At 30.6% G+C, this 15,331-nt stretch overlaps 1 protein-coding gene across 1 annotated transcript; it reads right to left on the minus strand.

Annotated features, from left to right (window-relative positions):
• Positions 1–652: 652 nt before the first annotated feature.
• LOC139524915 (uncharacterized) lies at positions 653–14,315 on the minus strand. Its single transcript, XM_071320087.1, has 3 exons — positions 14,126–14,315; positions 4,377–4,637; positions 653–3,868 (listed from the first exon to the last, which is right to left on the minus strand). The coding sequence occupies exons 1-3, from the start codon at positions 14,181–14,183 to the stop codon at positions 3,684–3,686; spliced, it is 504 nt and encodes a 167-aa protein (XP_071176188.1). The 5' UTR covers positions 14,184–14,315; the 3' UTR covers positions 653–3,683.
• Between the last annotated feature and the right edge of the window lie 1,016 nt (positions 14,316–15,331).

The raw sequence follows: 15,331 nt of genomic DNA on the forward strand, positions 1-15,331 counted from the left end.
AACAACATGTCTCTTGATTCCGAGGAATTGACAAGCTGCCTCTGTAGTCGTTCTCATTGACGATTACATAAACATATTTTTTAAATATCTCTATGCATTGCAGGAGACCCTTATGCTCTTCATCTTCGTACTTTATTTGACCTTTAAATATTTTGATTCGAGCGTCACTGATGAGTCTTTTCTAGACAAAACACGCGTCTGACGCAAATTAATAATTTCATTCCTGGTATCTACGATGAGTTTATTGACATAATCTCTATTTTTATGGTTCATGTAATTACCCCAGTTGTATTTTCTACGGTCGTTTTTTCCTCAAACTGGTTTTTGGAGTTTTGACCATCGGCAAAACTGCAGTTGCTACTTATTAAGGCAGTTTGAATTACATATATTTACAGCTTCCACACATTTGATTCTAATAATGTTATTTAAGCCTACATTGTGTTTGTTCGATATGGAGATGTTTGATAAACGTTAATTAGACAGCAAACCAAAGACAACGAAAAAACAAACAATTCAGCAAAAACAATAGAGAACTAAAGAATGACTTATGTGAACATCCCAAAAAATGAGTTACCTCTAGTAAGTCTCGCTCGAGAGAATTATGACGAGAATAATATACATATATATGTATATGGTATTGATAAGCGAGAAGTAACTGAAACTTAAACTTACTTTTTAATTGATATAATTATAACAAAATAATAAAAACGAACATTTTCTATAGACATAATAATACAATTTTGCAAGGAAACAGAAATAAAAAAACCAAGCAAGATAAACTATTATCACTATCAAAATCAACATTCAAAATGGACATTCAAAGTGTTTTATAAACGTAAGTTGCAATTTCTTCAAAATAAATACATAACTAATTTAGCGAATATAGGTACCAACAATAAGCAGCCTGAGCATAGACAAACGTCTGTGTGTTCTGTAACGCATATCATACTTAGCTAGGCGTTCAACTATATTGTTAATTATAACAAATAAACACCCGGACAAATATTTGAAATTATTTTTTTGTGTTCGAAGCGCTTTTCTGTATTGACCTTTATTAGCAATGTTTAATCCAAAAAGTGATATACTGTAATGAATACGTTGAAGAGAAATATAAACAAACAGTATCTACAAGAAATAATAAAAAAGCTTCCAATATCAACGTCGCATTAGAGTTTGTGAACTGTAGTTACTACAAATTCCTTAATATATATATATTTTTTTTTTATCTTCAAATGGTTTGCGCTGTCTCTTATACAAATTGGTATGTTTTAAAAAAATCCTTTCCAGTCGACTTTTGATAATGTATTTTCAAATTGTTGATTCTTTAAGATTTCTTTCATTTCTATTCATACACACACTCCTGCTGGAAATTATATTTTAATCATAAAATCTGTATCTGAAGCTGAACCATGAATACATTTATATATATAAAAATATTTTCTCTTACTTCGTGCATGATACATTCTCTATTGAATAAAATCTAAATTAGAATGGAGATTGGAAAAAACAAAGGGTCTATCATAACCCATTAGTTAAAGAAACGCAGAAAACAACATGGCCAAACAGAACAACGATGAACTGACAAAAACGGCCACTAACACACAAGAAAGAAAACGGAAGATTTAGCAACTCAATTTCCACAAAATTAAAAACACATGCATAGAAAAAAATATAACATTGAGCAACACATGCAAAGTGACTTTTTTAAAGTACAGACAACATATAAATGAATAACAAAAAAATCTATGATAAAGAAAACAACTGATGAACAGAAACAGAAACAACAAAGACAGACGCCAATGCAACATACAATGAAACGAACTAATCCGGGTCACAAACCACAACCGAGGGAAACACACCGACCACAAGAGGGAAACCGACGAAACAACAGAAGCATTTAACTGCTACAAAAAGAAACGCCTACAGACATAGAAACAAAATATTTAATAACAACTGCCATTTTTTTTAATGGTAAACCTGTATAAATGACTAGCACAATCTCCAGCTTAATGGCAATGTTAAAATACCCTAAAAATGACAACATTATGTGACAGAAATACAGAACAATAAAATACAAGAACACTCATGACAGAAAAATACATAAATAAATAATATAATAGTACATTTTGACATGTAAACCACAGAATAACAAGGAACACCTACAATTTGTTTAAAACAGTACACAAATACAGCAAAATAGAATTATGAATTACGCGTCATACGAATGTATCAAAGCCACAAAAAGTGACGTCACGGGTAAATTTCTAAAAAATTGAGTGTTAAATGCGGGATTGATTTTGTAATGGTGTTATTTGATGTAGCATATTAAAAAATACTAGTCAACAAAAGAAACGATACACGACTTTGGAATAAAATTTATCAAAAAGTATTAAACATAAAACAAAACGAGATACACTATTTTAAAAAGCTTTCATTTGCAATATATGCACATATGATAATGAATAGCAAACCTGTCGGAAAGTTACTAAATTCCGTGTAAACGATAATAGGGTGTAAATTATTTTTGCGGAAAGTTGGATAAAAAATTGACACACAATTTTCTAAGTGCTAAATGAATTTTCAAATTTGTGTTTTAAGATATTCAATATGGTAATCAAGTTATGTTCATGTTAATGGGTTGAAATATTGTTTTGTTTTTATTTTTTGGTAAAAAAAAAGTGTTTTTTAAAATGCATTTAACAAACAAAAAAAAATCGTCTCAAATAAATGCTGTAGATTAGAAAACAACACACTTTAAATTTGAAACCTTTCGGATTAGTTTTAAGATTGGTACCGTTTTTTTTTATTTCACTTTACACATAATGTCTATGGTAAACCAATTGATAATGTATACATTTTAACGATTTCTTGTGGGGCCGAACTTTGCTTTTTAAATAAGCGAAGAAACTGTATGATTTTTAAAACAAGAATTGATGGCAAACATTGTCTTAACCGTTAAATGAGAGGTTGGTATCATTAGTTGGAACTTCTGTTTTTTAAAATTGTCGTTTTGTGTAGACTTTTCCCCCCCAAATTTTCTTTAAATGGAATACATCATCTTTAATTTGAAAAAAAGTCGTGTATTTTTTCTTTTGTTGACTAGTATAGAATTATGTTAGTAATGGTGTAATTAATTGTATTTTTTTTTCTTTTGATCAAAAGTCTATATAGAAAATATGAAAAATAGAATTAAAACCACAAACGATAAGATATAAATCAACATCTAATCAGAATAACAAATAAAACATCATAACTAAATACTGATAAATAAGATAAAATACTGTCCTGTACAAGAAGGAACGGTTTAACAGTAATAACTCATAAATTGAAATTACTGCTAAGATCAATTTTTAATTATATTTTTTAAGACATTCCGAAAGACAGACGCATTTTTTTTTCAATTGCCTTCATTATTCACTGAAATCATGAGTAGAAAACATCGTTAAAATGACTTAAAATAGTAGGTACCATCGTTGTTAAACAATAAATTGTTTGGTTAGCAATTCTGAAAATCAACTGCTTTACCTATTGAGCAAGATATTTAAGGAGTTTACAAATGAAGATTTCGTTTTCATTTCCCAAAACCAATGAACTTTTGATGAAATCATTCATTAAAACAATTTTTCAAATTTACACATAAAATGTCATATCACAGCAATGCAATTTTTTTTATACATTTGTCTCTAGCTAACTGGTGGCGGATATCCGCCGTTGTTATTACTCGGAGTAGCACCTATTCCAGCTGCAGTCCTGTACACGACATCATATGCGGGAGGTGGACCCTTTGGTTGTATTGGCGGTTGGTTGTAGCAGTATTCATATGGTGGCGGATATCCCGGCAAGGCTGGTCCTGCTATTGTTGCTGGACCTTTAAAAAAAAAAACTATTTATAAAGACATGAAAACAACCAATGATAAAATAAATAAAACTTATAAATAAACAAAGGGAGTACGCCAAAAAGATTAAAAAGTATAAATATTTTATGAAAATTTGAAAACTGCTCTCTTTTAATCAAACCACGGCTGTCTTTCATTTGTTGGTAATTTCGACCATTTCCCTATTTGTAACCCTCAGCCCTTATCTTATCCTTTTAGGCGATTGATTAAAATATGGTTTCCTGATTTTCCTTAAAAAATTGAGTAGCATTTTATGCATCTAGTTTGCTGTGATGTTAGATATTGACACTTCCCTAACCAACTGTGAATTATTCAAATCTAAACCTTTACCTCACACAGCTATATACAATATCAAGAGATATATTGTCATCAATATCAAATTCACATTATTAGCTGCAAGCATGATAAATTCACAATCAACTACTCAAATAGTAATCTGAAATAATTTGAAACAATGTGTTTGAAAACTCCAATGCATACCTCGATTTATATTATTCACAAGAGGAACAGGTTGTCCATGTACAGCTGGTCTCAAGAATTGCGCATGTGTGCGTTTCCTATTTCGATGCTTTAAATAACAGTAAATTACAACAATGCCTGTTATAATAGCTACGCAAACTACTATGCCAACAATGAGTCCTGTATGTGAACAGCAGTGATGGTCTCTGTATGAACCACAACAGCCACTACTACAGTAAATAGATTCTCCTTCATCGGTACACACATCACCAGCAAGACATTCTGTAAAAATATCAACATTTTCTATGTGAATGTTTTATGCAGTTTTATTCAATGTATATGATCTCCTAATACATACAATATTCTAAAGGTTTTCCTAGTTTTTATGGACTTCTCCTTGAATATGCATTGGATTTCAGTATTTTTTATTATTTTTTTCATTATTCAATTATGATTTCTCTAATTGATAGAGGATTGCTGATTGAAAAAAAACAAGGGTTACAACTGGTGAAGTTGAAGAAAGTCCTAAAAAAATTTTGCGGACCCCATCACGTGCTGGTTGGTCGTTAGAATTTTTTTTTCTTCGTTTGTGACAATACTGAATTAGACTTATAACCGAGTTTGTACTTACATAAACAACACGACAAATGCTACGTGTTGATTATATTCAGCCTACTATTCCAGATAACACGAGATAACACAGTTTTTGGCGTTTTTTTTCTGTTGCCTTTGCTTTTCTATGGTGTGTGTGTTTTTTTTTTTACATATTTGTTGTCGTTTTTACTTCGGTCGTTCTTCGTTCTTTGAGTGTTATTTTGTCATCGGCTTATGAGTTTTCATATCTCCTTGGTATCATCCGCCGGTGTTTCATGAAAACATTTCGAGTCCCTCGGTTATTTGACCCGAACAGTATTTTTGTTAACAAGAAATATGTTTTTATCCCGATACACATGTTTTTGATTGGAAAATAAGCAAAATGTCGTTTTATACAAACATTTTACCATATACTAAGTATAGCAAATGAGTTCGATGGAACAATCGGTTTGCATACGTTTAAAATGAGTTTTTTTTTCATATTGTCGATTTGAATGTATTTGGAATAACATGTGATTGAAGTAAACATTACGTGCTATATTCATTTTTATATGTAAAATGTTGAGTAATAGAAATGCTCAAATCCAAATTAATAGTACCAGTCATTACTTTTACAAATGATTTACAATCTTTAATTTTATCATTCTGAACAACTTGTTATTGTTTTTAAAGATTTTTTCATAGAAAAAAATAACGTATAGTTTCACTTTTAAATTTTTAGAAATCTAGATCCAAACAATTGATTTAAAAAAAAAACATATCCTCCCGCAAGGATAAATTTGGAATAAAAATCTGATAAATCCTTAATCCAACAGTTGTTATTTGCCAATTTGAATCAATAGCAATCATATTTATTTCTTCTTAAAACATAAAATAGCACAAATTTATATTAGATTTTATCAATAATACTCATTTTTATTTTTCTGTTTCTGTAGAATTGATTTTTTGAATGTTTAATGCAATAGATCTGGCTTATTTCAATCCGTTGTTATCAAATACACAAAATTCGCAAATACAATGAAATTAAAACAAGAGACAAGGTTACTCAATACCAACTCAGAACACATCTCAAACACAGAAACAAAAGAAAATATCGATGTAACTCTTACGCCAATTTACAACATTTAAAGTTACTTTTTTAATCTCAAGGCTTATTTTAAACTTGTTGTTTATTGATTAGCTCCTAATTACCTGTTGTTATCTTTCCATTAATTCAGTGTATACTAACGTATAAGACTCAACCATGCCAACATATTTTCATTCACTTAACAAGTTTTAAAACGTGGGCATATACTAGTTGAACCTTCTATCCAACTTCGATTTCAACTTTTTTGAAGCAAAGATGATCTTAGATGATTTTAGCTATTTTTATGTCCTTTTCGCTCATTTAGTTCATACCGTTTCTACCTATATCCTACCCGTATTTGTTTTCTCTAAATCGATTTATGACTTTCAAACAGCGGTAAACTACTGTTGCCTTTATTTACTTTCCAATGTTTAGGTTTGGTTGTTCTTTATGATGGTCGATCAAGAAAGCGCATCGAACGCATGGAATGTATGAAGCGTTATGTTTGTTTGTCGATGTAGTCTCAATTAAAATCATCTTCCGTCTGATCTTTATACCCTGCGTAGCACGCGGTTGCTTGAAATGAGAACTCTTCCAAGATGAGTTAATAACGATTTTAATATCAAAAGGTAATTTAACACTTATTGTTTGTTTTACTGCATCATGTGCGCATTTTGGAAATAAATGAGGACAAACAATTTGAAAATCGAAACCTAACCAAAATATTGAAGAGCTTATAAACGGAAAGGACAAAAAACACCTATAGTTGTTGATTTTTGTGTCATTTTGGTGTCTTGTGGAGAGTTGTCTCATTGGCAATCATACCACATTTTTTTTTATATCATGCAATCATAGCTTTTATTTCTTTGATTAGATTACTAGTAATTTATAATTTTTTTTAAGCGGCAAATATTAATAACACTATATCCGTAATTTCAGCTAGTTTCAAAGGACTGGTTACTTGGCTCGTGATACCATCGAGAACTTACCGTCCACAAACAGAGATATTGACCAAGTAAACGTTGTAGACATAATAAGAAGCAAAATATCAAAAATTCCAAACTCCGAGGAAAATTTTAATGAAAAGTTCCTAATCAACTGATTGCTCAAACACATCAAACGAATGGACAAAATTGTGGATCACACCTGTTTGTATAGCTAGCTAAACCTCTCACTGGTATAACAGTTGGATAACATTTTAGTATACTGACAATGATGTGTGAACAAAATAAACAAAAATAATAGGTAAATATGTCAAAATAGGGGTATAACGGTCAACATTGTGTTATATGAACGGTATCAATTTTACTGCACCAGATGCAAATTTCGACCAGTCTCTTCAATGACACTCGTTTTCAACATATTTGAAAATCCAAAACTTATGACAAAATTTAAAAGCATATAAACCAAATTAACACCGTGTATAGCCGAAGTTCTGTCAGTTACTATACACGAGTATCTGCCATAAATGTGATACTTTTAAGAATTTTTTTTTTAAACGATGACCTTGAAAAAAATCGTAGTTATTTTATCCACAAAAAATACGCACTTCTTTTTGATATTCAAAAACACGTTTGAAACCAGGAAAAAATGTAACCGAACGCTTCATCAAACTTGTAATATTGTTTTGCTTATCTTATTGTGCAATGAAGCAAATAATACAACAGTATTATAAATAATTGATTGCACTTTTGCTAAACTTTAAATTACATATAATAAATTGTTGGGAAATATCTATAATTATTTAAGTTACCGAAACTCATCATGCCAGCGGTTGAAGGTTTATTTACAATCATATTTATTTTACATCATCGGCAGATAATATAACACGTTTTATAAGGGACTTGTGCTATTATATACTGGATAACGCTAAACTCTCGTATTGATTAATTATGGTTAACTTTTATTTTTAAATCATTTATAGATGCATTTATTTGAGCAAAAGCTTTTAAATAAATTAATACAATTATCACTTAATTTTTAATGTGTGTGCTTCAATATATGAAAAAAAATCATTAAAAGCCTAACTGATTTTACTATTGCATTCAGCTTGTATGACTTATCGGTACCATGACCAGACTATTGTTAGCAGAGTCTGTAAATAAATCACGGATTACGAGTATTGCCCAGCCAAGTGAAAAATACTTGGAAAACGCAGGTTCCACACGGGTTTAGTAGGTATGACTCGATTATACTCATACTGGCCTAAATTTTAATGAAGAAAATGTGATAATTGATATACATAAAATATGTATATATATTAAGGCAACAGGAGTATAGCGCTTTTCAATACTTTAGTAGTCATAAACCGATTTAATTTAAATCCGGGTCACAAAACCAAACCTAGGGAACATGCCAATCATAAGAGAGAAAACAACAGAACAACAGAAACACGTAACTGCTACAAAAACAAACGCCAACACACATAGAATAGAACTATTTAATAAAAACTGCCATATTTCTAACCTGGTATAAACCATTTTAAGACAAAATGGGTGATTGAACCTGGTTTGTTTTGGTAGACAAACCTCTAGTCTATATGGCAATGTTAAAAATACCTCTAAAATGACAACAATACGTGACAGTAGTACAGTACAAATAAACGGAAAAACAGCTCAAACCGCATAGTCAGCTATAAAAGGCCCCGAAATGACAATGTAAAACAATTCAAACGAGAAAACTAACGGCCTAATTAATGTATAAAAAATGAACGATACACAAATGTGTAACACTTAAACAAACGACAACCACTGAATTACAAGCTCCTGACTTGGGACAGGCACATACATACAGAATGTGGCGGGGTTAAAGTTGTGAGTGGGATCCCAACGCTTCCCCTTAACCTGGGACAGTGGTATAATAGTACAACATAAGAACGAACTATAAAAATCAGTTGAAAAAGGGTCAACTTATCAGATGGATAAAAATAGGACGAGGACGGGTACTTGTACATCCCTACAACAAAAAGACACTAGGCACCGCTATGAGAGTACTCGCAGTTAACTGACAGCTAGTTCAAAGCATCTTACAACTAATAATAAAAATATCATGCATCTAAGACTAAATTATCAATCCGTACACATCCAACATCCAATGGATTTCGTGTTTTAAAAGACGTCATAAACAGTCAGAAAAAAAACATGACCTTGCGCAATTTCAAGATACAGGTATTGACAGATTGTAGATCCATGAATGTGTATATATATGTAACATACAAGTAATAATTAATTAGCTTTTAATTAACTGATAACAAAATCAATATTTATACCAATAAAACAATGTCCAATGGTCTTATTACAGCGATGAATTGGTAACCTTTTAGAATAAGTGTATTTTAGTCCCTAATCCAGTGGCAAAATCAAAAGCTCAAACATCTCAAACGAATGGATGACATCTGTCATATTCCTAAATTGGTACAGACATTTTCTTATGTAGAAAATAGCTGATTAAACCTGATTTTTAAGCTACCTAAACCTCTCACTCGTATGTCAGTCGCATACAATTGCATTATACTGAAAACAATGTGCGAATAAAACAAACAGACATAAAAGGTAAAAATGTCAAAAATAAGGGTACAGCAGTCAACATTGTATTATAATCTTTATCACTATAAATACATACAAATATGGCAACAGAGAAACACTATAAGGCATATAGACAAAGCGCATTAGCAAAAATGAAAGACATATTACACAAATTTACCATAACAAAAAAAGAAAACAATGACGGGATGTTTAAGTACCGAACCACGCCAAATGGATATTACCAAAATTAGACTAAACAGTAAAAGAAATAATCACGAAGACAAATAAAAGATTACGATAACACTTGATAAAGATAATAAACAACGTCAGAACCTAGAATTTATAATTCAACGTCACCGTGTATTATGTTTGAAGTTGATACGGAAATTTTATCAACAAGGTCGTGGTATATTCTGATGAACTTTTTTTTTTAGAAACATGTTTTAAGCAGTCTACGGGAAGATATTTTTTTTATTCATATAACAGCCATCGTGTATAAGGTTCATCCGAGTTACTATTACGTCGGTACTTGATCTTAGATTGCGGTCAAAAATATTCATCAAAGAAATTTATTGTATGCATGGGATCCATCTTAAAGATTTTTTTCAATTATGTATATACGAAAACATGCAACGTGGGCCTTATTAAATACAAATGACCTGCAGTCCTAGGACTAACTTATGAAATATTTAAATGAATGTGATCATATATGTTCATTATGAAATGAAACAAATGAAATGTATTTGTATTGACGCTAACTCAAATTATGATTCCTTTGAAATAGGCGTAAGTGCAATGATATTTTTTAGTGTAAGATTTTACGCGTTCTGATGCATGAACAATATGCGAAAAAATATAAAAAAGTTTTCAAACAGGCTATTTGCTTTGTTGCTGTCTCCTGATTCAATGTAACGTTGTTTTTTTGAAAAAGTTCTTTGTAACCGCTAAAATCGGGGTAATTTCAAAACATCAAAAAGAATATTATTAGCTGCCAATTAGCAATCATTTGAGTCTTTTTTTTTGAAAGAATGTTTCGACGATTGTTATGTTCCTATGATAAGATCATGACAAAGCTAAAAACCCATACTTCAGGCAATAATAGACGTTGAAATCGAAAACCTTACCACCACGTCTTGAATTTCAGTTTATCTATTTAGAGCCATTTTTATTTTAAACGTGAAAGAAACCCAACTAAACTCCGAGGAAAGTTCAAAACGGAAAGTCCCTTATCAAATGGCAAAATCAAAAGCCCAAACACATCAAATGAAAGGAAAACAACTGTCATATTCCTGACTTGGTACAGGCATTTTCTTATCTTATGTAGAAAATGATGATTGAAACTGGTGGATTGCAAACTAGTTTTATAGCTAGCTAAACCCTTACTTGTATGACAGTCGCATCAAATTTCATTATATTGACTACGATGCGTGAACAAAGCAAACAGACTTAAATGTCAATAATACAGCAGTCAACATTGTGCTTTAATCCTAATCACTAAAAAGGCCTATTCAAGCATGTAACAAAGGAGCACAAAATAGGCATACAAACCAATAAAATTGAGAAAGGAAATGAGGAATGTGTCAAAGCGACAACAACCCGACCATAGAGCAGACAACAGCCGAAGGCCACCAATGGGTCTTCAATGTAGCGAGAAACTCCCGCACCCGTAGGTGTCCTTCAGCTGGCCCCTTAAAAAGCATTTTAGTAAAAAATTAAAGACAAGAATACCCAAATTTACCATTGTACAATACTAGTAACACACCCCCTTGTGTTAACTACCGTACATGCATAGTACTGCTTTATTTGTTAATGTATTATGTGTAACTCTTTTAATTTCGATTAAATTTTTATTTATCTTTGAAATTTAAGTCGTTTTTTTTACATTTTTCATTTTGATATCGTTTTTGAAAAACATGCCTTTTGATGTCTTACATTTTATAAATCTTCCGCATAAACTGTGATCCATTATAATCAGTCTTTCGAAATAGTATTCATAAATAATATTATTGTTGAAATTGAAACATTCATACTTGTTTTATTACAAATGTCTATTATCTGAATTTGAAAATTACTAGTCTAAAATTAAAAACAATAAATGTGCATAACTTATTTCATCAACAAAAAGTTGTCTCATGCCAATAAAATATCTATATATTTTCCCCGGGCGCCTTTTCTTTTCCCCGAACGCTATTTTTTCTTCCCCGGACGTTTTTTTTCCCCGGGCGCTTTTTATTTACCCGGGCGCTCCCGGTCGCATTTTAGTAGGACCTCAATGACGGGATGAGTAAGTACAGAGCCACGTCATATATGTTATGAAGAAACATAAAAAGGTATATATAAAAAGCACATAGACAAGCAACAAACAAGTATTTGAAGCAACATTCTGCTCCTACAACAATTACTCATAGTAACTTTTAGTTCTTTAGATTGAACACATACCACATCTAAGACAATTTAACATGTCATAACATGAAAGACAATAATACAACAATTTATTAAAAACCTTACGGATAACAGTAGTTCTTCATTATACAAATGTGTGCAAATCAATAAAGGTTATTCTAAGGTACCTGCAGTAAAGTATGGAACAAAAATCGAACAGAGTTACGTAAAAGAAATGTGAGATTTGATATAAATGTATGTCAAAGTAAAATTTTAACGTTTTTTTTTGTATTTGAAATAGAAGACATTGATTTCAGACAAAATTAAATACTTTGTTTATCTATCGTTTATCATATAACTCAGTTCAGCATGGTAGATATGTTTAATGACTTCACATAAGAGAGTACAACATACAGATACATCTGATAACCAAATACAATGTAAGACCAATACATGACATCCCCCCTTTTTTGAAAAGAGTTATTTTGTAAGTTCGCTGTTCAACTCTAATTAAATTAAATTAAATAACAGTTCTCTCTTTAAGAATAAAGTCTGATTCAATGTGTGCAATATAGATAAAGTTCTACTGGATTTCACTGTTAAAGTTTAAGTTGTCACATCTTCATTATTGTTAATAAAGTTCTAATGGATTTCACTAATGGTATAAATTGTCACTTCTTAATATCTTAAAGCTTTGTATAAACTGTCTCCTTTTAAACAATGTTAATACTGATCATCAATCATAACTATGAATGTTATTGTAATTGTTCTTAACCATGTCTATTTTTATATCAAATAACAACTATTCTACTGAGTATTGAATAAAACAAAAATGACTAGATCTACTGACTAGAATTACTAAATAATATGACAATATTTCAGAACTTTCACTAATTTGACATTTGATATCTTAGATTTTTCACTTGATATCTTACATTTTCACTTGATATCTTTGATTTCACTTGATATCTTACATTTTCACTTGATATCTTAGATTTCACTAGATATTATAAATTTTCACTTGATATCTTAGATTTCACTAGATATCTTAAATTTTCACTTGATATCTTAGATTTCACTAGATATCTTAAACTTTCACTTTCTTTATAACATTATTGACATTTCTATATATTTGATGATATTTTATATGCACATATTTTTTGCTATTTTGCTTTCACTTAGATTTCACATATATTTTGCTATTTTGCTTTTACTTAGATTTCACATATTTTCTAAACATAAATTTCCTTTCCTTCTTCATCTTTTTGAAGGTCATTATGTTGTTATTTGACCAATATAATTTAATATCATCTAGGTGTAACATTTACCACACCATTAGTTAACATTCTATATTTTTGTGTTCAAATGAAGAACACATTGTAAAGGACAAACCAAAGATGTATTACATCTATGGACAAACTAAATGATTTAATAGGTGTAATAGCATAATTGATATTTTCCTGTTAGTCTATGTTAAATTTACACTTTTCGATTGTGCAGAATTTTTCTTTGTTTCAAATGAGGAAATACATCATGGAAAGTATAAAGACAAATTCACATAACATTTCATTGCATATAAGAAAATAACCATCACCGGAAGTGAACCAATCAAATGTTAACCTCTTTTAAACATGTGACCAAGCTTTAGCACCCATGTGACCTTAAGTTTTAAAATATTTTATAGAAACAACAATTATTTTTTTAGTGCTTTGAAACACCCAAAATATGTTTATGACGCAGACATTTTTTACTGCAACGAAATGTAGGATTAATTTCCTATAACTGTCAAATTCAAGAGAAACTTTTTCGACCCTTTTTCGTATGCAAACGGATGTGAAGTACTATGATTTGGTGGTATTACACATCAAACTTTATTGTATGAAAGACAGAAATCTCTCTAACTTTATTTTCTGTTGTGATGGCACTCATTCTTCCAACGAAACCACCTTTTCCTACTACCTTCCTCATTTAATAACATCAACCATAGTCTCTTTAAGCTATACGTTTGGGGATATCCCGGACATTCTGATCTGTTGTTTTCTGAATTGAGCGTTTGACTATCGCTACAAAAAAACCCAACTAACCTAACGTTAAAGTTAAATTACGTTTCCGTACAATCAAGGAAACGATGATATATAGAGGTACAAGTTCGTCTGACCATAAGGAATTTCATATTTGTAAGAAAATGTATAAATTTCAATTACCTTTTAATCCTAAAAACAGATATATCAGTCCAGAAAATAACGTTTGAACACAAGTCATTTAGACTTTTTCATAAACTCTGAAAACTGTCCTTACAGTCGTATACATCCATTTAATTTAAAATTAACAACGTTTCCATTGATTGCCTTGCATTACATTTTTAATGCCAACATTGATCCGGCAAAACAAACAGTACGGAACTTTATAGCTAGAACAATTAAATTGTTCAATGTATTCAAGTGTGGAAGAATCGATGAACTTCATTATAAAATAAATATTGCTGACAAAAGACTCATTTATAAAATATTTTTTCAATAGATAGATCGCGTAAGTCATTTGTCTATTTGTAATAAAAAAGTGACTACGAAATACAAAAGCAAGAGAACGTAGAAACAAATGTACTAATGTTACATACATTGTTACGTACAGTTCTTTGTGAAAAAGATTGAAGCTGTAGTTTGTTCCTTGATTTTCCAGCCGATAATAATCGTTATACCGTAAATGGAGATGCAATATATCACAGAAGATAGAGAAGCAATTGAGGAGATTAGAGTACATACTGAAAAGAGATATGCTTATCAAATGAAATGTCAGCATTGTTAGCTAGAATGCAAAAATCTATCTATGTTACCCGGTTTATAACTTGGTACGCCAGGCGCGTGTACAATAATGACGGATGACACTTTTTTTAGCAAGTATTTAATTAGAAATTTAAAGAATGCGTTTAATTATTTTAGTGATTCTGGCAAGTTTTTACGGATTTCGCCATTTATGAACATGAAATTAAATATTTATTTTATTGACCCTCACAAAGAACGCTAGAATCCGAAACATTTTTAAAAGGCCAAGTATGTTTAGCTACTTGATTACTTTAGGGATTGTGACAAAAGTCAGAAGCAGCATTCGAAAGATAAGAAAATAGATACAAAATGTTATTGAAGTCAGTGAATTCCATTGAACCTCTTTGAAAATACTATACGTTGAATCAGCTTTACATATTCTTCAACTGCCAACACGATATAAACGACATTACATACTTTAAAAATTGGTCAGTGTTTAAAGGGATAGGTTAGATACATGACTTGTATCTTGGAAACGGTGCATACGTTTATAAATATAGAACATGCTTAACAAAGAGATAAATCTCGTAGGATTGACATTAACTACAATAAATGTATGTGCTACTATTTACATAATCAAGTAATACA

The sequence above is a fragment of the Mytilus edulis genome, chromosome 1, assembly GCF_963676685.1.
Source record: "Mytilus edulis chromosome 1, xbMytEdul2.2, whole genome shotgun sequence".
In the NCBI taxonomy this organism is placed as follows: Eukaryota; Metazoa; Mollusca; class Bivalvia; order Mytilida; family Mytilidae; genus Mytilus; species Mytilus edulis.

Excerpts from the sequence above, each read along its gene's own strand:
- LOC139524915 (XM_071320087.1), bottom strand. The coding sequence starts at position 14,183 with ATGACTTGTGTTCAAACGTTATTTTCTGGACTGATATATCTGTTTTTA. Across the intron at positions 4,638-14,125 it reads TCTGTTTTTAGGATTAAAAG|AATGTCTTGCTGGTGATGTG; the intron begins GTAATTGAAATT and ends ATATTTTTACAG. Across the intron at positions 3,869-4,376 it reads TGTGAATAATATAAATCGAG|GTCCAGCAACAATAGCAGGA; the intron begins GTATGCATTGGA and ends TTTTTTTTAAAG.